The sequence below is a fragment of the Pseudochaenichthys georgianus genome, chromosome 17 (assembly GCF_902827115.2).
Source record: "Pseudochaenichthys georgianus chromosome 17, fPseGeo1.2, whole genome shotgun sequence".
Lineage (NCBI taxonomy): Eukaryota > Metazoa > Chordata > Actinopteri > Perciformes > Channichthyidae > Pseudochaenichthys > Pseudochaenichthys georgianus.
The window spans coordinates 13,872,981-13,896,250 of NC_047519.1; the positions used below are offsets into that span (position 1 = coordinate 13,872,981).

The 23,270-nt window shown below is 38.9% G+C and overlaps 1 protein-coding gene across 1 annotated transcript in view; it reads left to right on the top strand.

Annotated features, from left to right (window-relative positions):
- LOC117462223 (sodium channel protein type 2 subunit alpha-like) overlaps positions 1-22,984 on the top strand; it is a 52,904-nt gene extending 29,920 nt beyond the window's left edge. The window contains exons 17-27 of the mRNA XM_071206205.1: positions 2,996-3,397; positions 5,603-5,720; positions 5,913-6,067; positions 6,854-7,027; positions 8,745-8,867; positions 16,882-17,154; positions 17,565-17,618; positions 17,720-17,861; positions 18,147-18,247; positions 18,630-18,900; positions 19,810-22,984. Coding sequence (XP_071062306.1) covers positions 2,996-3,397; positions 5,603-5,720; positions 5,913-6,067; positions 6,854-7,027; positions 8,745-8,867; positions 16,882-17,154; positions 17,565-17,618; positions 17,720-17,861; positions 18,147-18,247; positions 18,630-18,900; positions 19,810-21,035 — 3,039 coding nt within the window. The 3' untranslated portion in view covers positions 21,036-22,984. The remainder of the gene's footprint in view (positions 1-2,995; positions 3,398-5,602; positions 5,721-5,912; positions 6,068-6,853; positions 7,028-8,744; positions 8,868-16,881; positions 17,155-17,564; positions 17,619-17,719; positions 17,862-18,146; positions 18,248-18,629; positions 18,901-19,809) is intronic.
- The last annotated feature ends 286 nt before the right edge of the window (positions 22,985-23,270 follow it).

The window sequence follows — 23,270 nt, forward strand, 5'->3', positions numbered from 1 at the left end:
GCAATGTATCAACAACTACACACACATTTCTATCAGTATTTCTCTGTGTTGTGGTTGACATGATGATGACTGTTAGGAGTTAAGGGGAGAGGCTGAGCATCACCATGAAATGTGCAAATTGACATAAAAATGAATAAAAGGGGAAAAATGCTCCATGTTTTTAAGCTGTAAACTTTACTGTTATGTAAGCCAATAGACAGACAGTGTATCTCTCTTCCTCCTGTACATTAGCAGATAAAAGGCATCACATACTTGAATGAATGTTAAATAAAGAATATGGAAATAACTGCATCTCCATTAGCCTATATGCTATGCAGAGACTGCCTTCTTCATGTCGTGAATTGCAGCTGATGTTTTAATATGGCAATTGGCAATTTGACTTATACAACATTCGCAAGTTGTACATTTGACTCATACAATAACCCACCTTCGGGTGATGCTCTAGTTTCTTCATGTTTTGTTTTTTTCCCCTCTTGCTTGTGCCGGACTGAAACTGTCTTTTCACCGACATCTCTTCACCTGCACTAGTTGCCGTATCAAAGCCGTGATTGGTCAGATGTCAATTCATTGCAACGGTGTCGGGTTACAGAAGTGCTCCCCTTCTCACCTCTCACTCTCGCGGGGGTGCGCGGAGAACTGAGCGAAGAACTGCGCACAGCAGCTGAGGCCCTCAGGGCGGGGCCCCCTGCTTAAGGTGGGGCCCCATGCAGCCTGCGTGATTGGCCTGTAGGGAGGGGCGGCCCTGCCCTCACACTAGATACTGACTGGTTTTCGGACCCCCAATAAAGCAAAACTGCACGTTTCAGAGTGGCCTTTTATTGTGGCCAGCCTAAGGCACACCTGTGCAATAATCATGCTGTCTAATCAGCATCTTGATATGCCACACCTGTGAGGTGGGATGGATTATCTCGGCAAAGGAGAAGTGCTCACTATCATCTCATGATAGTTCATCTCATGAAAAATGGGAGCAAAAACAAAAGTGTTGCGTTTATATTTTTGTTCAGTGTATATATATATATATATGGACAATCTAAACAATTATTCAAAAGTATATTTCTATGACTAACTGCTTCATTTTCATGTCTTCTGCGTGGATCATCAGTTCCTGACATTTTATCTATCTATTTTAATTTTTAAGACCAAAAAACATTCAAAATGTAGTTTTAAAACCACTCACATGGATTTAAACCATGAGCATGAGCGTACACTGACAAGTTACAGCTGATAAATCAGCTAGTGACTTTTCCATGGTCATAGGCTAGAAGTGAAGAGTCTGTTTTAATTCACTTATGGTTTTGGAAATTACTAAGAATGCCAGGTGTTAAATCTACCTATCGATATGTGCCAGAATGCAATGACTTGGAAGTGGCAACAGTAACTAAGGCGTGTGAGGTTTAGCAAATGGACAATTGCAAAATCTCCTGTCTTCTCTACCTCCAGCTCTACAACATCATCTTTAAAACAGCTTACAACTTCTGACTCCGTAAAGGGGCCAGATAATTAAACACTTTTAGTCAGATTCCCCCCCAAAACAACAAAAATCCACCTAGGACTATACCAACATTGGCAACCTTGTAACATGCTATTTTTCACAAGCCAATCAGAGCAGACTGGGCTTTTCCTTTCAGCGGCACTGACAGAAAATGGAGACTTAAAGAGCAGCTTTTGTTGTCATGATACAGGGACCTTTAGTGAACCGGATATCTTACTGGTGCAAAGCACAGATCACAACAGTACAGGTCTTATAGAGTTTAATGGACAGGAACCTCCACTACACATGAATCTTGGGAAAGCTGTTTATCCAAGGGATTATCCAGGATGCTTAGGGGAGAGAAGGCTCTCATCTCTGACTAGCTCAGTGGCTAAAGATGATCCTTAGCAACTGTGCAGACACATGCTTATGCTTGCTTATGGTTGTCCATCGAATCCGATGATGACGTTCACTTCTATCGGTGAGTTATTTGGTGGCTGAATAGCCCTATCCTGGACCCACAAATCCTATTGCAGGTAGGACAAGTGTATGTGGTGGCAGTAGCAACGGCAACTGTAGGCGTGTTCAACACGCTGTAAGGTCCAGGTACTTCACCATGGTCAGAGGTGGATACCTGCACAAGGAAGTTTTTAAGTGCCATCGGGGGTGCGCACTTCCCAGTAGCACTATCTTCACCACGATGAGATAAACCCGGTGGCATGGGTAACTCATGACGACCAGTCCCCCATCCTGGCTGCAGGAGGCTGCCGGGTCCTTGGTTTTTTTAAGGCCCGCCTATAGCGCACCGCCAGCGCATTGCTTTTCTGTCAGGGTGTGTTCCCTTAGCCTTTGCCTAAATAGGCTTACCCACAAGGCAGCGGGGCTATTTACCCATAGTTGGACACACACACACACACACACACGCACGCACGCACGCACACACACACACTGCTGCATAGATGTGATTGATGCTACTGCTCTCTAAGCTAGTTGAAAGATTACTTGGGAGTTGGATGCTTGAAGACTCTGAGAGTTCAGTGTCAGCTCGAGCCATGTGTGCCTTAGCATATCAAGATAGAATATCCTACTGAATTCACAATGAAAAGGATTTGCCATTGGTGACATATCATCTAAAAAAAAAGATAAATGTAAATCAATCAAAGTTAATTTATATAGCCCAATATCACACATTTCATATTTGTCTCAGGGGACTGTACAGTTTGTACAGAATAAGAATACGACACCATCTGTCCTTAGATCCAGGGGTATAAAGACACAAAACATTTCGGGGGAAGCTGGGTTATTTGGAACACGAGAGTACAGGGGTACAGAGAGGGATAAGGAGAAAGTAAGGTGTACCCCGACAACAAGCCTCTAGCAACAAAACCAGTGACTGACTCTAGGCCCATAGATAATCCTAATGTAAATACAGCATTAGCAGGCAAAATGGTTATACAATTGTGATAATATTCTGATATTTCTCTACATCCAATATAATGTAACGCTACATTTGTCCGTCAACAGGTGTTGAACCTTTTCCTGGCCCTGTTGCTCAGCTCCTTCAGCTCAGACAACCTCTCTGCTCCAGACGAAGACGGTGATTTGAACAACATCCAGATCGCCATCGCCCGCATCGAATCCGGTTTCTCCTGGCTCACATCGTGCATCTTCGACCTCTGCAGACGCAGCTCGAAGCGGAGAGAGCAGAAGGCCAACGAAATCTCCAAGCTGGTCGGGAATCACGTGGAGAGCAATGGTGGAATTTTTGGACGCTATGGAGAGAAGTACATCGCGCCGGGGGAGGACAGCTACATGACAAACCCCAACTTGACTGTCATCGTTCCCATCGCACCCGGAGAGTCCGACGTGGAGTTTCTTGAGGAGGAGGAGATTTCTGAGTCTTCAGAGGATGAAAACAGCAAAGCAGTGAGTTTTTCACATCCACATATTTCTTTGCAACGGACAGAAACTCTCCATATTTACCGTTGTAGTGTTCTTTGGATGGTATTTTCAAGCAAAATAGTTCTTGTAAGAGAAAGGATCAAATACTGATCAGCTAAGAAACCTATGGTGCTAATGGTGTTACATCACTGCTATGGGTAAAGCCTGATGAAAATGTAAAACATTTCACATAAATATCAAGAAGTACTGTATGTTTAAGCAAGAAGAATCCAAGTTAATTTAACCTCTGTGTTGCATATTCCCTTTATGTCCTAGAAATGTATTTTAAAGGATTCATTAATTCAGCTCATTGCTTGCTTTGATTATACGTTTTAGTGAAACAACACACACCAATTCGGACTTATCGCTGCTAGGGTAAGGGGGAGGGAGAGGTGGGGGTTTTCTGCAAAAGAGGCTGTGATGTGTAGGCTTTCTTGACACATAGCATGTTAATCTGCAACCAAACAAGGTGAAATCAGAAGTCTCCTCAGAAAGCCGAGTTGTAGATTGATCACACTTCAGACTCAGCAGTTATTCACCGATTGGATGGTTGATGGAAATGCAGCCAACAAGTTGCATTGTGCTTGGGTTAGATAAAAAACCCCAAATTGCTTCCGATGACCAACAGTCACAATTGAAGTTTCCCCTGTGTAGGTGTTTCCTTGTAGAGCAGCCTCTGTATGAATGTGTGTGAATGGGCTGCCTTGTATTGTAAAGCGCTTTGAGTGCTATCAAAGACTCGCTATGCACTATGTAAATATAGTCCAATATTTTATCTGTTTTATTGTGTTGCACTGTTGGAAGAGCCTTGGCCCTAAGCTTTTCATTGACATAACTACACTGTAGTTATGTACGAATGACAATAAAAGCCTTGAATCTTGAAATCTTGAATCATCCACCCGTCCTGTTTTCTTCTGGATTCTTCTATCTGTGAGTGTCCGGGAGTTTGTTGAGGTGGAGGGTTTGTCGTTCCTGTCCTTTCTGGCAGGCACACAGCAGCGGGCCAGATGTGGAGCCAGACGCCGCAGATTAAAGTGACACAACTGAGCAGAGCCAGGGCTGCAGTCTGGCGCCCTCTCTTCCTATTTCCCTGCCATGCTCTGCTCCACATCACACTAGAATTAGGCATCAGAGAAAATGGAAATGAAAAAAAAACCAGGCCTCCATCAGCTTAACTGGGCATCAGCAGCTGCTCAGCCTACATGTGTATTGCTTTGAATACGCACTGAAAAATGCAAGATTGTGACTATTGAGAAGTTAGTTATGAATAATGACATATCAAAAAGTAGATCCCTTTGAAGAACAATAAGCAATCACGTTGTGTTTGAATGTATCACAGCTGCTTACACGTGGCAGCATTTGACCTAAAATCCCTATTCTCACGGCTCTGTTCTGGAGAACATTGGTAATGCTAGTAATCTGGTCTCCAGGTCCTGCGGATGCTCTTTAATGCTGGATTAGACTTCGTACCATGTTTATAGGATTGAAGCTGCACCTCTATCCTATAAATCACGTTAAATATGTTGCGCACGGAAATCTCATCAAAATGGCTCGGAAGAGATTGAAAGGGAAGGCAGTAGTGATCTTTGATGGGATGAAGCCACACTGAATACAGAGCAGGATAAAGCTACGCTGCTCTGTTCGGTTTGAAATGTATAAGCATGTGGCCAAATCCCAACTAATTATGTCACAGCAGGGTTTAAAAGCGCCCTTTTATGCTTTGGGGTTTTTTCTTTCCTGTAGTGTGTTATTTTTGTTTGTGCATGTACTGTAAATGGTCTGCAGAGGCTACAATCCCAGAGTTCTGCTCGTAGGGAGTTTCTCTCCCACACGCTCCCCTCCTGGCCTGAAATACCTCTATTGGACTCCTTTGTTTAAATCCCTAACATAATGACATCACTATGTAACACTTGTGCTTCTATTGGCTTGCGTTCCCACACCTTGAACGTGAATAATAATCCCTAAATAATCGAATAATCCCCAATTTTTTTAAATGTAAAAGTAGTGTATTTTTTATGTTACTGCAAGGGAATGGAGTTACCTTTTAATTAGTATCCTGATTACGTCAACCTGTTAATCTGTTTACCCCAAGCCTGTATACGTTTGTATTACAACTCAGCACTGTTTTATACACTGTTTAATAAGAATAAAAGTGAGATATTGGTAATAATAAGACTGTTCTCTTCTCAGGAGCTGGTCAGCCTATCGGAGGGCAGTACAGTGGATCTGAGGAAGCCTGAAGAAGAGATGGACAACATATCAGAGCTGGCTGAGGAGAACATGGAGCCGGAGGAGTGCTTCCCACAATGTGAGAATTTATAGTGTAAAACGATGCGCATAAAGTACAGTCAAAGTCAAGTCAAAGTCAACTTTTTGTCAATCTTTCAGTTTGTGTGTACAGACAGAGAGATCGAAATACTTAAGCTTTTGCAAGTTATTTGAATAGCGTTATTTCTTCATGTGGTTTCACCTGTACTGATTTGTTTTTCCTCCTGCTCAGTCTGCATCAGGCACTGTCACTGCTGTGAGGTGGATACGAGCCGCGGGCTGGGTCAGGCCTGGTGGAGGCTGAGGAAGACCTGCTACCAGATTGTGGAACACAGCTGGTTTGAGACCTTCATCATCTTCATGATCCTGCTCAGCAGTGGGGCTCTTGTACGTCATAGTCATGTATTCCTCAATCATTACAACACTTTGAAATACATTTAAAGCATTTTTTAATGGCGTCAAATTAAAAGACTCCTGGTTGATTTTTGTTATCGTTTGTTCATTGATATATTTATGTCTTCAAAGTTAGAAGGGTGACTTCAGAATTGTATTCCACTACAATTACTAGATACCTGAAATATTATCAGCAACCTAATCTGGGTCAAAACATAAAAGTAATGCAATCTGATTTCTTTCCCTTACTTTTGGATTGCCCCAATATCAAATGCAATGCTAATAAATACTAGTTTTTTTGTTTTTGGTAATATTGTAATCCTGCTAGTAATCCCTGTTTTTTATAAATGTAACAGTAATCTTATTACATTTTTTATTTTTTTTGTAACTGTAAGAGAATAAAGTTAACTTGTTTTTATATTCTGATTATGTAATCCCGGAAACAGTATACCTTTCCCAATTTGCCAATGGGACTGTAAACCATATCCTGGAAAGAGAAGAGGAGGTCACAGCCGTATATGCACTGGCCACATGTTAGATCTTGTTACTGTGTGACCGATGTTCCCAGAGGCTTAATCTTTGTCAGACCGATAGCTGGTGGCCGAAGATTGCCCCCATAGCATTAAAGCTTAACGGCTGCAGTTTAATATAAACCTTCCCACAGTGACTTCCAGCAGCATGTTTTCTCTCAGTGGTTTAAAAACCGTAGTGTAAAATAATGGCATCTAAAAACTGATTTCACTCTAATAATGGATGAAACTAAATGACTTTCTCTCACAGGCATTTGAAGACATTTACATTGAGAAGAGAAAAGTCGTGAAGGTGGTGCTGGAGTACGCCGACAAGGTCTTCTCCTACATCTTTGTGCTGGAGATGTTCCTCAAATGGATCGCATACGGCTTCAAGAAGTATTTCACCAACTACTGGTGCTGGCTCGACTTTCTCATCGTGGATGTAAGGAACTTTTTCTGCTTGTTTTCGTTACACTACATGAAAGAAAGGTAAACATTTTGAGAATTGAGGTTGAAGTGTCTCCAATGAATGTTGCTTCTTCTATTTTGTGGGATTTACAATGTGGTGAGTGTCATTATTTACGGGAAAGCACTTGACAATCCATACATACAGATGGCATCATTTGAATTTGTGCTTCCCCCAACAACTGTCTTACGACCTTGGTCAAACTCAGAAAACATATAGATGAATCACACACTTAGTAGTTACATTGTACAATTTTGGAAATAAAGAAAGATTTAAAAGTGCTGTTGGGTAAAATGGAGGTGGCGTGTAGTGCCCAAGGCTTGCAGCCCCTTGACTTCCTCTGATTTCACCTGCTGTTATACAGATTGCCACAGACCGCTCTATTGTTAGGGTAAGTTGTAGTTAGCAGGTCCCAGGTGAGTATGAGCTCCGGGATTGGAGACTTGCATCTGCCTCACAAATGCTTCTGTGTTTCTTCACTCGTAAGTGCTTTCTGTTTTGATATCAAAAGCCATCGTCGAGTTTACAAAACTTCCAAAAAAAACAGTTCTTCAAATCGGTTACTTCAGGACCTTGGCTTTAATATCAAAAACAAATGTTGCGCCATTTATTCTTAAGGTTTATCTACAGAAGATGTACTTGAAGAGAAAATAAACCTATAAAACGTATCTTAAACATTTTCAGTTCATTTAGAAATGCAGTGGTTGAGCTTATGTCTAAACTTTTTTTTGGACCAAAACTATGGGGTTTTGCCTGTTTAGAAGAAAATATTGTTGATCATTGCAACGACCACCTTACTTATTTTCTGTATTTAATGTTTTTCCATTTTTTCTGGAGCCAAAGCCTTCTCTTGTCCTGAGAAAACATTTTGAGTATCTTCTTTAGATATATTGGACAAACACATGTGTAAATAGACTTTTATAAAGAAATTCAGAACATTGGGACCTTATTAGTCCTAAACTATTTTTAATTAACTTATTGGATGAATTGGATGCAAATTGGGTAAGGAAATTTGGCGAAGATAGATATAAATTCTTTATAAAACTCACTCTATTTGATATATATTCATATTTAAATATGTATATATAGTGGAGTATGCATTCATGGACACTATTCGTCTATATATGCATACTTGTCTGTGTTTTGTCATCAACAGTCATGACATTAGATTTGTTTCATTTATTTCATGCCATTTTCATTCATAGCTTTCATCCAAGGGTCATTCGACAGCGGAATACCATTTAGTTTTGTCCGTTTTGGATGTAGAATAGAGTGGAAGTCTAAATTTGCTAAAAGATTACACAGCAAAAACAAAAAAATCTAAACCTGAAAATTCAATTTGTTGTGTTCCTAACTGTGGAATGTCCCAAAATACACAACAACTCTAAAAAAGTAGCGGCAAAACGGCTCTTTAAATGTTTTCTACTTGTCTTTTATGAACTTTTGTTTTATATATTTTCTTCAAAATGATATAGAATTGTTTAAAAAATGATATACAGTTATCAAACAATGTGTTGCTAAAACTTTGTGTGATATTGCTTTATTTTTCTGTTTGTTTTTTTCTATTCTTCTTCTTGCACTATAGAAAGACATATTACTACTTTACCCCAGGTTTAAAGGTGTAAAAACTGTCACACGTATTTAATACTGTATTGATTCTCACTGTTAACACTTCTTTTTGTGCTCCATTTAGGTGTCCTTGATAAGCCTGGTAGCAAATTCATTGGGATATTCCGACTTTACTGCGATCAAGTCCCTGAGGACTCTACGCGCTTTGAGACCTCTCAGAGCTCTTTCCAGATTCGAGGGCATGAGGGTGAGAAATATTTTTTCTGAACACCAATGATTTCACAAATCACTTTAACAGCAGTGTTTCTGTTGACAAGTAACTTTCTTATAAATTCCAGGATCATTACGTCTATCATGTAGTTTATATTTTCAATGTAGTTCATTGTTCTGTCCAACAACGGGATAATCTCCAGGTTGATGAACCTTCCAATGACAACAAGTCTAAGATAGTGTTGCACTGTAGTGTAAGGTGACCAGATTTTCAAAATTAAAACCGGGGACATTTTGAGTTTTGCGGTCAATATATCATTACCATATCCAATTTTCTTTACTGCTAAAGAAAAAGGGGGGACAATTCTGGTTCAATTTAATTCGAACATTTTAACGGCTGTAATAAACTGATGTGTAACTAATTACTATAAATGGTAAAATTTGATTTCAAAACCATGGTAAGTGAAGTTAGAGTAAAGAATGCGTAACTCACTTATTGAGTTAATAACAAAACATTTTCAAACTACATAGGTTATAGCCTCAAGTTTATTATATAATTAACATATGTACAAGATATAGAGACAACAGACAAGTAACACTAGCAGAATTACATACTATCAAAGACACTTCAACAGAGAGACACAACTGTCAGACACACTGGGACAAAGAGATCAAACAGTTTTTTTAATTTTTGGATAACCACCAGGACCTCAGCTGCAATTTCCTCTGCTGTTTCTCCTTTGAGTTCAACACAATCGAGTAGTTTTGTATCTTACTAATATTGGCAGCAGCTTTACAGATTGGATGCATAAATGGACAGAGACACCTGGTCGGTCCTGTGTTACCAAGGTAGTTGCCCACGGTGCTAACACGTTACTCACTATGGCATCACATTTAGTCCTAGCACATGTACATTTAGATTCATAAAGCTTCCTTGTCAGTTGTGCTGTGCAATCCAAAGATCTGAAACTATGATTGTGTCGCAAAGTGTGGTATGCAAAGACACCTTCCTGCACAGCTAGATCGTATTCTTCCTGGGAAGGGTGTACCTTCTTGAAGAATGTGGTGACAGAGGGCACACCAGCACGGGCAATGAGAGAGGCTTTATGCTTTTTTGTTTGTTGATGTTCTGTTACTGCTGTTCTTCATCCACTGGCAACTGAAAATGTTGAATTACAAATGGTACAGCACCCATTGTATCATCTTTGCCACCTGGGCGTATGAAGGAAAATTCTTTCGTCATATTGTCATTTAAGTGACATGTTCATTTCTTGGAAAGAGCCATTGCACATTTTCTTCTGCTCTTTGTCACTATCCTTGTATACTCTTCGTACTCTGTTAACTTTTTCTTCCCCTCCAAACTTTCTCCCTTTTCTTAACTTGTCTTCTCTTTCCTTCTCTTTCTCACTATTGTACAATCTATTTGCTTCTTTATCTCTATTTATTTTATGAAATGATTAAACCAAGGCCTGAATACTGGCATTGTATATGGAAGTGATTCATATATAAAAAACGTTTTAAATATTGGATACAGTACTATCAAGCCTACTGCACGAAATGGACAGGCACAGATCAATTTGATCAAAGATGCTCCAAAGTAGGGTACATGTTTCCAAAACCCAGTGAAGTAGCACAATGCAGAATTCCTACAATTAAGCGGGACAGTGAAGGGTGTGTTAGGGTGATCAAGAAAAGAGAGCGTGCGGCGCAGTTAAGAATGAGAGTTTATGGAGCAGATAAAGAGAAACAGGAAGACAAAAGAAGAAGAATAATGAGCAGTATACTCTGTTTACCCAGTGTTTCATGGCATGAAACGTTTTATTTCACCTTGCTATGTGATTTTAATGTATATTAAAAAACGGGGACATTTCCGGGGACAGTTTCAACCGGGGACAGGCCAATAAAAACGGGGACGTCCCCGGAAAACGGGAAGTCTGGTCACCCTACTATAGTGATGGTGAAGTTAGTCAGTAAATCGGTCAGTTGGTCATCCACCACTTTTGCTCAGAGTGAAATATTTAAACCTGGGTGCAACATTTGTACCTTTTACTAGCCAAATGTTGGTCAAATATGCTAGTAGATTCAAATTACTCAGCAGCCAAAAAAAAGGTAATCTAATGAGGGGTCCAGTTAGTCCAGTGGACACAAACGTTTTTTGCACCCTGATTTCAACCTTTCAATGGATATTCACAGGGTGTTTACAACCAAATGTTAACAGGTTTAACTAAGATAGTGAGACCGGTTAACATTACATCTGCCTGTTAGCATTGTTGTCATTGTGACCCAACCCAGTCTCACGGCATTTCGTGTTCACCAACACGATTTTTATTCTATTGATTCGTGTTCACCATCACGATTTGCCCCTTTTTTTCGTGTTGCACAGCACGATTTTAAAAGCAATGTATTTCTACTGGTAACGTGTTTCGTGCCTGCAGGCTGCAGCACGTCTTTTTCTCCGGTCGGGTCGTGGAAGACCGGAAGCTGTGTGGTTCATAAAAACATGTTCTTACTCAATATCAAGCCACAATTATTGCTTTTATTTTAAATCGTATAATTTCGGACTTTTGTTGCCGTCTGTGAGGAAAATAAATGGGGCTCAGAGCCTCAGGATACTGAAATCTGTATTTTTAAATATTTTTTTCCTTCTAATTTGTTATTCTTTTCAAAATAACACACTGTTATTTACTTACCAATAACATACAATTATCCTTGCTTTTATTTATTGGTTTAATTCCATAATCTCGGGCTTTTTTGGTGTCCGTCAGGAACTGAATTTCAAAATAAAAATAACCGGAAACAGACGTAGGCCTATAAGGGACATTTCAAGCATCATTGCGATTGTCAACATTTCTGAGTTTAGGATGGCCGAAGACACTACACTACCCATAATCCCCAGCTATCGTTTAGGACTACAGTTCCCATAAGGTTACGCAGAGCGTCAAACAGCTGTGTGAAATGGAACGAAACCACGCCAGACTATCCAAAACTGGAATCGAACGCCGCCCCAGAACTACATGCTGGCTATTGTGTTTCGCAAAATGTTCTATGGGACGTCTCTACTGAACGTTTTCGTTTTTCCCACAATTAGAAGTTGCCATTATTAAACACATTGGTGTTATCAAATGTAAAACGTATAATTAATAAATGGGTGAAAATCACTTGTGTCCATAATGCGCAGCATTAATATATACCCACATGACAGCTCATTGTTACTTTGTAATTCTACTCCACTACAATTCAGAGGTTAACCTGGTATTTTTACTCCACTGCATTTATTTGAGTTACTTTGCAGATTCTGATTAATTATGTGAAATATAAACAACCCTTAAATCAGACTTTAGTTACACCTGAGTAAAATTCAGGTAAGGTGATTGTCAAGTGCCAACAATCAGGAGAGATATTTGATAGTTGGTGCTTGAGAAGACTAAACATGTATCTGCAATTGACATGAATGGAAACAAGTAATAAAGTATATTCATTACTCGTTATTCTCTACTAATAGTTAATTAAAGACGGTATATTATGGCTATTTTGCACATCCCTTTCAAGATTTTCAAAGGTTTATTGACATATCATACACAACTACGGTGTAGTTATGCAATGAATGAAAAACTTGGGTCACAGGTTCCTCAACAGTGCATTACAAGACATCTATCAATATGTGTGTACCGCCACCATTAAACTGTCATATTCTGCACATTTCTTATTCTATCTACATACATAAGAGTATAATTAATGTGTATAATATCAGTTAAAATAAGTGCTTCAACATAGTTAACATTGCAGGAAAGCAATATATTAGACGTTAATTACTTTGTCAGGCTTAATATTTAATATTTAATGTTTAAATAAAGGTTAATTTTTCTGTTTTGCACCTCCTCCTATTAATATCTGTGTACATCCTGCACTAAACTGTTTTATTGTAGAGATCACTTATAGTATCTTCTTGATTTTTTATATTCTATATTTCTATATTTATACTTTCCCCCTATGAAAGTATGTACTCATAATATTTTTTTAATCAAATATAACACATAAAAACAATAATTCAATAACGTGCTTTAACCACTAGGAGGTGCACACAAGGTGCACACAGCCATAATAACTTTGTATTATTAGTGTGTATGTACAACATCTGAAGATGTATAGTTTTATGCATGCTTTCACATCATTTTACAGCATATTGCTATACTATTTCAGACTCAGTATTTACATTCTTACATTCAAAGAAAATCAGTAATATCTTTGAAAACTACAGTCCTTTTCTATCAGCTGTGCACCGTTATGGTGTAAATATATATCTGTGAATTAGATCAAATATAAAAGTCAGCCGAATTAGTGTTGATACTGCAAGGAGACGTATTGTGTGAATAGAAATTGAAGATGTTGTTTAATTGTTGATATATTTATGATCCACGTCAAGTATTCAGTTTCGGCGCCATTTCTTCCAGTTTTTCCAAAGGTCTTCTCATCAGGGCTCTCTAAATAAAGAACTACGGCAGATCTGTAATATGTAATGCAGCCGAACCGTGTATTACAATGCCGTTATGTGATGACTTTCAAAGAGAAAAGCAAGAGCACTCGGAATTAAGTATTATTTTATACTTTTAAAATGTTTTCCGGATTTCATATAATATAAACACCAAATCCCAGCATGCATTGCGGCTAACACATCCAATCAGAGAGCTTAAAACCATAGCTGAGGATCTTGGGTAATCGCTCGAAATGCCTACGTCTGTTTCCGGTTATATTTATTTTGAAATTCAGTTCCTGACGGACGCCAAAAAAGCCCGAGATTATGGAATTAAACCAATAAATAAAAGCAAGGATAATTGTGTGTTATTGGTGAGTAAATAACAGTGTGTTATTTTGAAAAGAATAACAAATTAGAAGGAAAAAAATATTTAAAAATACAGATTTCAGTATCCTGAGGCTCTGAGCCCCATTTCTTTTCCTCACAGACGGCAACAAAAGTCCGAAATTATACGATTTAAAATAAAAGCAATAACTGTGGCTTGATATTGAGTAAGAACATGTTTTTATGAACCACACAGCTTCCGGTCTTCCACGACCCGACCGGAGAAAAAGACGTGCTGCAGCCTGCAGGCACGAAACACGTTACCAGTAGAAATACATTGCTTTTAAAATCGTGCTGTGCAACATGAAAAAAAGGGGCAAATCGTGATGGTGAACACGAATCAATAGATTAAAAATCGTGTTGGTGAACACGAAATGCCGTGAGACTGGGTTGTGTGACCATTCTGTCGTTAGCATCTAGCTCAAAGCATGGCTAGCTTCATCAGCCCAGAGACACTGTAGACATTTTGTCGTGTCCTGTCATAAATATGAAAATACACATATAGACCAAGTAGGTTTCATTCCAGGCCGCCAGTCTTCAAATAACATGAGGAGGGTTTTTCAGATTATTCTAGAAGCAAGCTCCAGCAATTTGCCAATGATTGCAACATCACTAGATGCTGAGAAAGCTTTTGACCAAATAGAATGGGCATATCTATTTTACACGCTCAAAAAATGTGGCTTTGTGCCCAAGTTGATTAGCTGGGTAAAGGCTTTGTATAGCGCTCCCTTCTCTTCTGTTAGAACTAATGGATTCATCTCAAAACCTTTCCCCTTACACCGTGGTGTGAGGCAAGGGTGTCCAGTTAGTCCCCTACTTTTTATTATGGCTCTAGAACCATTAGCCTGTGCAATTCGCTCTAATGGTGACATACATGGTGTGAACATTCATGGACACGATTTCAAATTAAATATGTACGCTGACTATATACTTCTTACTTTGAGCAAGCCAGCACTCTCTATACCCGCAGTTCTTGATATGATACATTTATTTGGCAGCTTCTCTGGATATAAGATAAATTGGAACAAGAGGGAAGCAATCCCACTTAACTCATACACATATAAGCACAACCTAATGAACACCCCCTTTGGAAAACAAATGGAATGAGGTATTTGGGAATTAACATCGTCTCTCCTATCTCTAAAATCTTTAGCCTTAACGGCCCTGCTATTTTCCAGTCCATTAAAGAGGACATCAACAGATGGATGGCCATACCACTTTCTCTATGGGGCAGAGCAGAAACCTTGAAAATGAATGTTCTCCCAAGGCTTTCTCATATCATCTCCTCTATCCCTCTTGAATTCCCACTAAAATGGTTTAAAGATATCAAATCCCTATTCACTCAGTTCCTTTGGAATAATAAAAAACCCTGAATCGCACATAATAAGTTGATCATTCCAAGATCAATGGGAGGTTTGGGAGTCCCGGATGTATTCCAGTATTATCTGTCCTTCAATGCAAAGTATCCATTATCGTGGGCGTACAAAAGTGCCTCTCCGGTAGGCAGTTGGCAATGGCTGGAGCAATCCATCATGTCTGTAAACCAAAACATATCTCTGGCCTCAATGTGGTACTGCCCAAAACCACCACCCTCAATGGATAATACCATCATCCGCTCTTCATGCTCTATTGTAAAGCAACTGCACAGGAGACTCAACATAGAGGGGCTCTCTTTGCCATCTTGCCCCATTTGGAGTAACCCCTGTCTTTCTGCAGGAGGAGGAACCTTAAGTAATAATATCTGGCAGAGGGCGGGTATTACTACAATTGGACAGATATATAGAGACCAAACCCTTCCATTTCAACCACTCAAAAATCAGTATGGTCTCTCAGACTCATCTTTTCTATCATATGCACAACTAGCATCTATTATTAGTACAACATGTAAGGAGGGAGCCATGCCTGCTTCATGTATGGAAGAGGACCTGCGCCTCAAGAAAGCAATCGTATCATCCGGTGTGGTCTCTAACATTTATAAATTATTATCTAGGGCTGCCCCGAATACCTATTCTCCTGTCCAACTGTCCTGGGAGCATGCCTTGAATATCTCTCTGTCTGCTTTGCAATGGAACTCCATTTGGAGGTCAGCTATGTTCTCTTCTAAATGTGTAAGATTCAGGATCATACAGTTCAAAATTCTCAACAGAGCTTACATCACCCCTGTTACAAAATCCAAGATGGACAATAAACACAGAGACTTATGCTGGCATGAATGTGGCAAGCGAGGTACATTGTTGCACCTACTCTGGGAATGCCCAGCGGTAAAAAAAACTTTGGTCAGAAGTAATATCCTTAATGTCTGAATCTTTAAAAGTAAATTTCCCTACATGTCCCATTGCATGTCTACTGGGTCTCAAGCCAGATGGCAATGTTGCAAGGACTGCCGATCGGCTCTGGACATTGGGCTGTTTAGCCACAAAAAGACTCATCCTACTAAACTGGAAGGAACGCAAACCAGCCTGCTTTACTAGGGACTCATGGCTGAGGGAGTATCTGGACCTACTGAACAATGGAGCGTGCAGGTTCTCTGCTGGGGGATTTTGAGGGGAGACAGGAGGATTGCGGTTCACTGTCCGCAGCTCTCCTGTCTGACCCTGACAATATGGCATCTCCTGTGTAATGTATAATGTATTGTGTATGTAATGTCCTGTGTATGTCACAATCAGCTGTCTTAGGCAGTCATCCTTGCATCCCCCCCCCCATTACGTTTTGTTTAGTTGTTTGTTGTTACATGTTTTGTTGTATATTCTGTTATCTGGAGCAATGTCTGTTTATTTTATAATTGAAAAAAATATATATATAAAAAAAAAAAAATTCAAATACGATTATGGCTCAGTTGCAAATCATACATGCATGTCTTCATTAGATGTACCTTTTAAAAATAATGGAGATTTATTTAGGAAGTGTGACACATGAGTTACATTTAAAGTTGAAGGCGCATAACACAAACATAACCGATGTTTAAATCAGCCTAAATGTAATGAATGCTTGATTGTTTAAAATGTAAAATTGCATACATTAATTATAAGTCCACTCTACAAACAGATCATGAGCTAAATAAGAAATAGCTTTATAATCAGACTCGAAATGCTCAAATATTTAAAGAAGCGGGCAGTGATTTGTAGATCTGAAATCTGTTCATCGAGAACCTCAGTGCTGTGAGACTAACCTGTATTTACCTGTTGTTCATCAGGTTGTCGTGAATGCTCTAATAGGAGCCATCCCTTCCATTATGAACGTGCTGCTCGTGTGTCTCATCTTCTGGCTCATCTTCAGCATCATGGGGGTCAACCTGTTCGCTGGCAAGTTCGGGAAGTGCGTGAACAGAACTGGTTTCATTCACAATGTCTCTTTGGTCAACAACAAGTCAGAGTGCCTCTCTATGAACGACACCCAGTTCTACTGGACAAAAGTGAAGGTCAACTTCGACAACGTGGGACTTGGCTACCTTTCCCTTCTGCAAGTGGTGAGTTTTTATCTGCTGCACTGTGTGGGATTTTGGCAAATATGCCAAGCACGCTTGGATTTAAGGTATTGTGCAGGGCTGAACCCAAATCACAATTGTATTAATCGGATGTAGCTGCTCAATACGAAAATATGACTTTCCGTTCAAATATATATCAATCTAAACAACCTAAACAAAAAGACAACAGCTTGACTTATTCAACCTGCTCGACTTTTCTTCAAGTCACGCCATTACTTTTTGTTTTAGTTCTTTGTGTGAATTACATAATATTTGTATAGGGGTCAAGTCACGGGTTACCAACAGATGTTGCGCCTCAATCGACTTTCCGAGAGCAGCCCTAGAATCATGCCTTTCTTCTGTTTGCAATGCAGTACCCATACAGCAATGTGACATTTTGTATTGTTTTAAAGGCTACATTCAAAGGATGGATGGAAATAATGCACGCAGCTGTTGATTCAAGAGGAGTAAGTATTTCTATCTGCATACATACAGAGCCTTACATACAGAGCCTTCATCATGAACATGTCGAAGTGACCAGCTGACTTATACAAATGTTTGGTTTTAGGTGGAGGAACAACCCATCAGAGAAATCAACCTCTACATGTACCTTTACTTTGTCATCTTCATCATATTCGGCTCCTTCTTCACCCTCAATCTTTTCATCGGTGTCATTATTGACAACTTCAATCAGCAGAAAAGAAAGATGAGTATTGGCAATACTGGCCTCCATCACTTTGATATTTGCAAGTAATTCTTTTGATGTACTAGATGCAATTTTACTTGCCAAAAATTGCACAGATTTAGATATTTTACGTATTCCTTACATATGTTTCTTACCGGGCAAAACCACAGAACTTTTTTCTGCCACAGGCAAATTTTAACTGACCTGGTTTAGAGGGAAATAGTATCTTCTGTTGATACTGTAGCTAAACTGTTCTTGTCCCATTTGTTTGTAAAAATAATGTTTGGTGTTTTTTGTTGCTTATACTTAGGTGGACAGGATATCTTCATGACTGAAGAACAGAAGAAGTACTACAATGCTATGAAGAAATTAGGATCTAAAAAACCCCAAAAGCCAATACCAAGGCCTACGGTAAAATAATAGTCTCAAATGTAACACATTTTTCACACATTCTTTTTTTTTGTGATCAACTTTTTATTGTCTTGTTTTTTTTGTTGCCCTTATGTACTTATATACACAGATACAAATTATATAGACAATAATACAAAAAGAAAAGACAAAGAAAAAATATAGGGAATCCCTTTCCCATGCCACCCAGTCCCTGCCCCTTCCCACCCATCTTGCCATTTCACAGAAAATCCTACCTGATGTCTTTTAGCAATCGCATCTATCTATTTTATTATATATATTATTTATATTATAGCATAACAATTCATCCACATCAAATACATTCATACCTTTTTTTCACACATTCTTGATACTAATAATTGCCATTTATATTTCCCAATCCTAGAACATTCTCCAAGCCTTCTTCTTCGATCTTGTGTCAAAGCAAGCCTTCGACATCATGATCATGATGCTCATCATCATCAACATGGTGACCATGATGGTGGAAACCGACGAGCAGTCAGAGCGCATGGAGTCCATTCTCAACAAGATCAACCTGGCCTTCATCGTGATCTTCACCACTGAATGCCTGATCAAGATCTTTGCTCTCCGCTGTTATTTCTTCACAGTTGCATGGAACATCTTTGACTTTGTGGTGATAATTCTCTCCATTGTGGGTAAGTTGAGACGCAAAAAAACCAAATGCCATTTACTGTTAGCCTCCGACAAGGGTGTTCGATTTTTCAGTACCATTGGTTTATCTGCTGTTTCTTAGCACCATATCTTTTAACATTGTGACATTTGCATTTTTTGCTATTTTCTCTTGGACTACTGTACATGCTTCAATGACAGATTTCTGGCAGATGTATCCACGTCAAGGTGCAGAATAAAAATCTCTAATCATTTATATAATTCAAATGCATTCTGGACAAAGGCTTTGTAGTTAATACTCTGTTAATTTATTTTCGTTCTATTTATAATAATTGCTGTTTTCTCAGCTTTAACTCTGGCATACAATATACACTTCTGGCTGTGAGGAAGTCTTAAAGCTCGACTAACTTTTTTTCTTCTTTTTTTTACCATTGCAAGCAGTGGAATAATCTGCAAATATAAATACTTCCATAGTATCCCATTATAAAGTTGGTATTGCTAAGATTTTAGCAAACAGTTGGAAATGTGTGCACCCACTAGACATTGGCATTTACTTACTGTTATTTGTATGACCACCTGAAGAATATAATTCCTGAATTTACTCTACTTTTAGCTCTGTTTTGGTCTCTACCGACTCTCAAGGAAGATATATGTCTACTTAATGTTCCACTATGTTTATTAACTAGAAGCATACTTTGTCTGCCATTTGGTGCTAGACAGGTTTATTTTAAATGTGCCTCCTCCTATGGCTGGAACCAAGGTTTGTAAGAGTGTTAAGTGAACCAAAACAGTGAAGTTTGTCATTACCAGTGACACAACTCATTCCTAAACGATCACTGTACATGAAAATATTGATAAGTGCAGCTTAAAGTATAAGTTCATCATTGTGTAATGAGGTCAAACTACATTTTTCTTGTCTTTCTCTCTTCCTTTAGGGATTGTTCTCGCAGACATCATTGAGAAGTACTTTGTATCTCCAACCCTGTTTCGGGTCATCAGACTGGCAAGGATAGGACGTGTACTTCGACTTATACGTGCAGCCAAAGGAATAAGGACTCTACTGTTTGCCTTAATGATGTCCATGCCAGCGCTGTTCAACATTGGCCTCCTGCTCTTCCTCGTAATGTTCATCTATGCTATCTTCGGTATGGCGAACTTTGCCTACGTGAAAAAACAAGATGGGATTGATGACATGTTTAACTTTGAGACCTTTGGGAATAGTATGATCTGCCTTTTTCAGATCAGTACCTCGGCAGGCTGGGATAACCTATTGAGTCCTATAATGGCCAGCTACTCAGAGGAGTGCGACCTTCACTTTGTCAATACTGGCACTAACACCCGGGGAAACTGTGGCAGCCCCTCAATGGGCATCGCTTTCTTTGTCAGTTACATAATCATTTCTTTCCTCATTGTGGTAAATATGTACATAGCTATCATTCTGGAGAACTTCAGTGTTGCCACAGAGGAGAGTACGGAGCCACTGAGCGAGGATGATTTTGAAATGTTTTATGAGGTTTGGGAGAAGTTTGATTCTGAGGCCACGCAGTTCATTGAGTTCTCCATGCTGTCAATCTTCGCTGACAATTTGTCAGAGCCACTGCGCATAGCCAAGCCCAACAGAATCAAGCTGATCTCCATGGACCTTCCCATGGTCAGCGGGGATCGGATCCACTGCCTGGACATCCTGTTTGCCTTCACAAAGCGTGTCCTGGGAGAGTCGGGTGAGATGGACGCCCTCAAGCAGCAAATGGAAGAGAAGTTCATGGTCACCAACCCATCTAAGATTTCCCACGAGCCCATCACTTCCACACTGCGTCGCAAACTGGAAGATGTGTCTGCAATCATCATCCAAAGGTGTTACAGGAGGCATCTGGTGCGCCGGCAGATGAAGCAGGCATCCTACCTCTACAGACAAATGAACTATGAGACTGAAGTGGATGTGGAGAATGCACCAGCAACAGTGGGGCTGATAGCCTCCATGATGCAGCACTATGGAATCATTGACATTGTACAGACAACAGAGGACACTCTACTGTCCTCACCACCATCTTATGACAGCGTGACCCTGGCAGCCAGTGACCTCTCTGAGGTCGTCAGATCAATATCCAGAGACTCTGAACTTGGGGAGCCTGGTGAAAACTACGAGGAAACTTTCCTTTGAGAATCGATTGTGTGGAGACTGGAGAGTGTTTGTGTGGTTTTGTCTGTTTTGTTAATATAGCTCAGATAACTCATGGTCAAGGAGAAGAAACTTTTTTATATAATATATTTATATATGCAATATTTTTAAGTAACTCAGTCTCTGTTGAAATTGAACAATGCAGAAGTACATTTTGTAACACAGTAAAAAACTTCTCAACAGAGTTGAACTTTTCCTCAAGCCATCTTAAATTTTACATTTGGCAGATCATTTATAACATAGCATACATTCACTCTCAACACCACGTCTGCAGTTTTAACATATCAGTAAACACTGTACCTCATTCCAGGAGAAACACTAAAAACACTGAGATGACCAAGACAACAGAAATGCACACGGACATACCCAAGCCTGCAAAACAATAGAAAAAAACAAAGAGAATCAAAGTTGTGAAAAAGTCCTCTAAATAAATTATTTGTATAGTCTGAAGAGCTAAAGTACCAATCAAACAAAACTATCCAACAAAATGGAGCTAACGAACCAATGTAACTAAGGAACTAAAGTAGCTAACAAATTAAACTATCTAACAAACTAAAGTAGCTCACAATCTACTTCAAGAGCTACCAAACTAAAAGAGCTAACAAACTAAAGTAGCTAAAAAACTGAAGTAGCTGAGAAACTAAAGTAGCTGAGAAACTAAAGTAGCTGAGAAACTAAAGTAGCTGACAAACTAAAGTAGCTGAGAAACTAAAGTAGCTGAGAAACTAAAGTAGCTGACAAACTAAAGTAGCTAAGGAACTGAAGTAGCTAACATATTAAACTATCTAACAGACTGAAGTACCTAATAAACGTAGGTGGCTCACAGTCTAGTACAAGAACTACCAAACTAAAATAGCTTACCAAATAAAGTAGCTAACAAATTAAAGTAGCTGAGAAACCGCAAGAGCTACATAACTAAAGTAGCTAACCAATTAAAATAGCTAACACAAAACAATTTCAGCTAAACAATAGCAAACAGTTCTTATAAAAACAAACAATTTTGTAGGAAATATATATATTTGAACACATACTGTATCCATGCAACTCATAAACCAACAGTAGATTCAGAATTTAGAACACAATTCCTCCTAAACACGTTGACATAAGTGGATTTCCATTAGGATTGTAGCCGTTATTGCGCTCTTATTCAGCAGCAATATGATTTGAACCAAAGCTAACATTTACTCATAACATGTTTCAATTAACATTTCAATAATTAAAAATTCAAAGTAAAACATATTACATTCACAAAACAACTATTTGTAAGCCACATTTATGATTCAGATTTAAATGCTAGTGTTTGGGATTTCTTAATTTATTTAAGAAATCACTTTGAATTAAGATGCTTGGTAGTGTATGGTTAAAATAGCATCAAGTGTATTCAATTAAACTTCAAATTACAAAAAGCAGAACTTCAGAAAATTGTATTAAACTTTTAAACTTGTACAAAAGTTTTTGTGTGAACAACTAAATATTTATTAATTTCTCAAGTATAACGCATTACAAGATGAACTTGTATCACTTACAAAGAAGAACTGTGTATACGAATAATCCCTGAATTATGTGCCTGATTTTGATGTTGTTCGCACACTTCACTGACTCTCTTTAGGCCATCTAATTTGATCTAATGGATGTGGATTGGAAGTGCATGAATGGACTGAAAGCTCATTTTGTAATTAACTATAGAATACTTTGAGGCTGTGTAATGTATGTAAAGCTGATTTTTAACTATTTTTTGTAACGTATTTATATTCAAAGACCATTTCAGTGACTCTCATGACAGCCATAACAAGATATGATAAAATTATATAGTTAAACTGTATTCATTTTTACATAAAATACTTTCCTTGAGAACCTGATTGTCTGTATTGCATTTAGGTTGTTCGTTTCATGGATTGTTTTATGAAATGTTAATAAAACTCTTTTCCATATTTTTGGTTTTTCCAACTCTCACTACAGTCCACATTGTTGGAAGACGTGTTTTGGATTATTGAGAAAATGTTTGCAAGGTTTATTACGTGTAAACACTTACACTGCCATAAGCGTATTAACATTGGTGTACCAGAATCCAACATTCAAAACTGCAAGTGCGCAGTGTCCCTCCATTTTCATATGAGGAAACAGTTGGCTGATTTGACCTCATACAAGGCAGGCGCTGTTAAATCTCGCTCTCTGAGCCCATTTGTATAAAAAAACAGAACAGATGTACAAAAACCT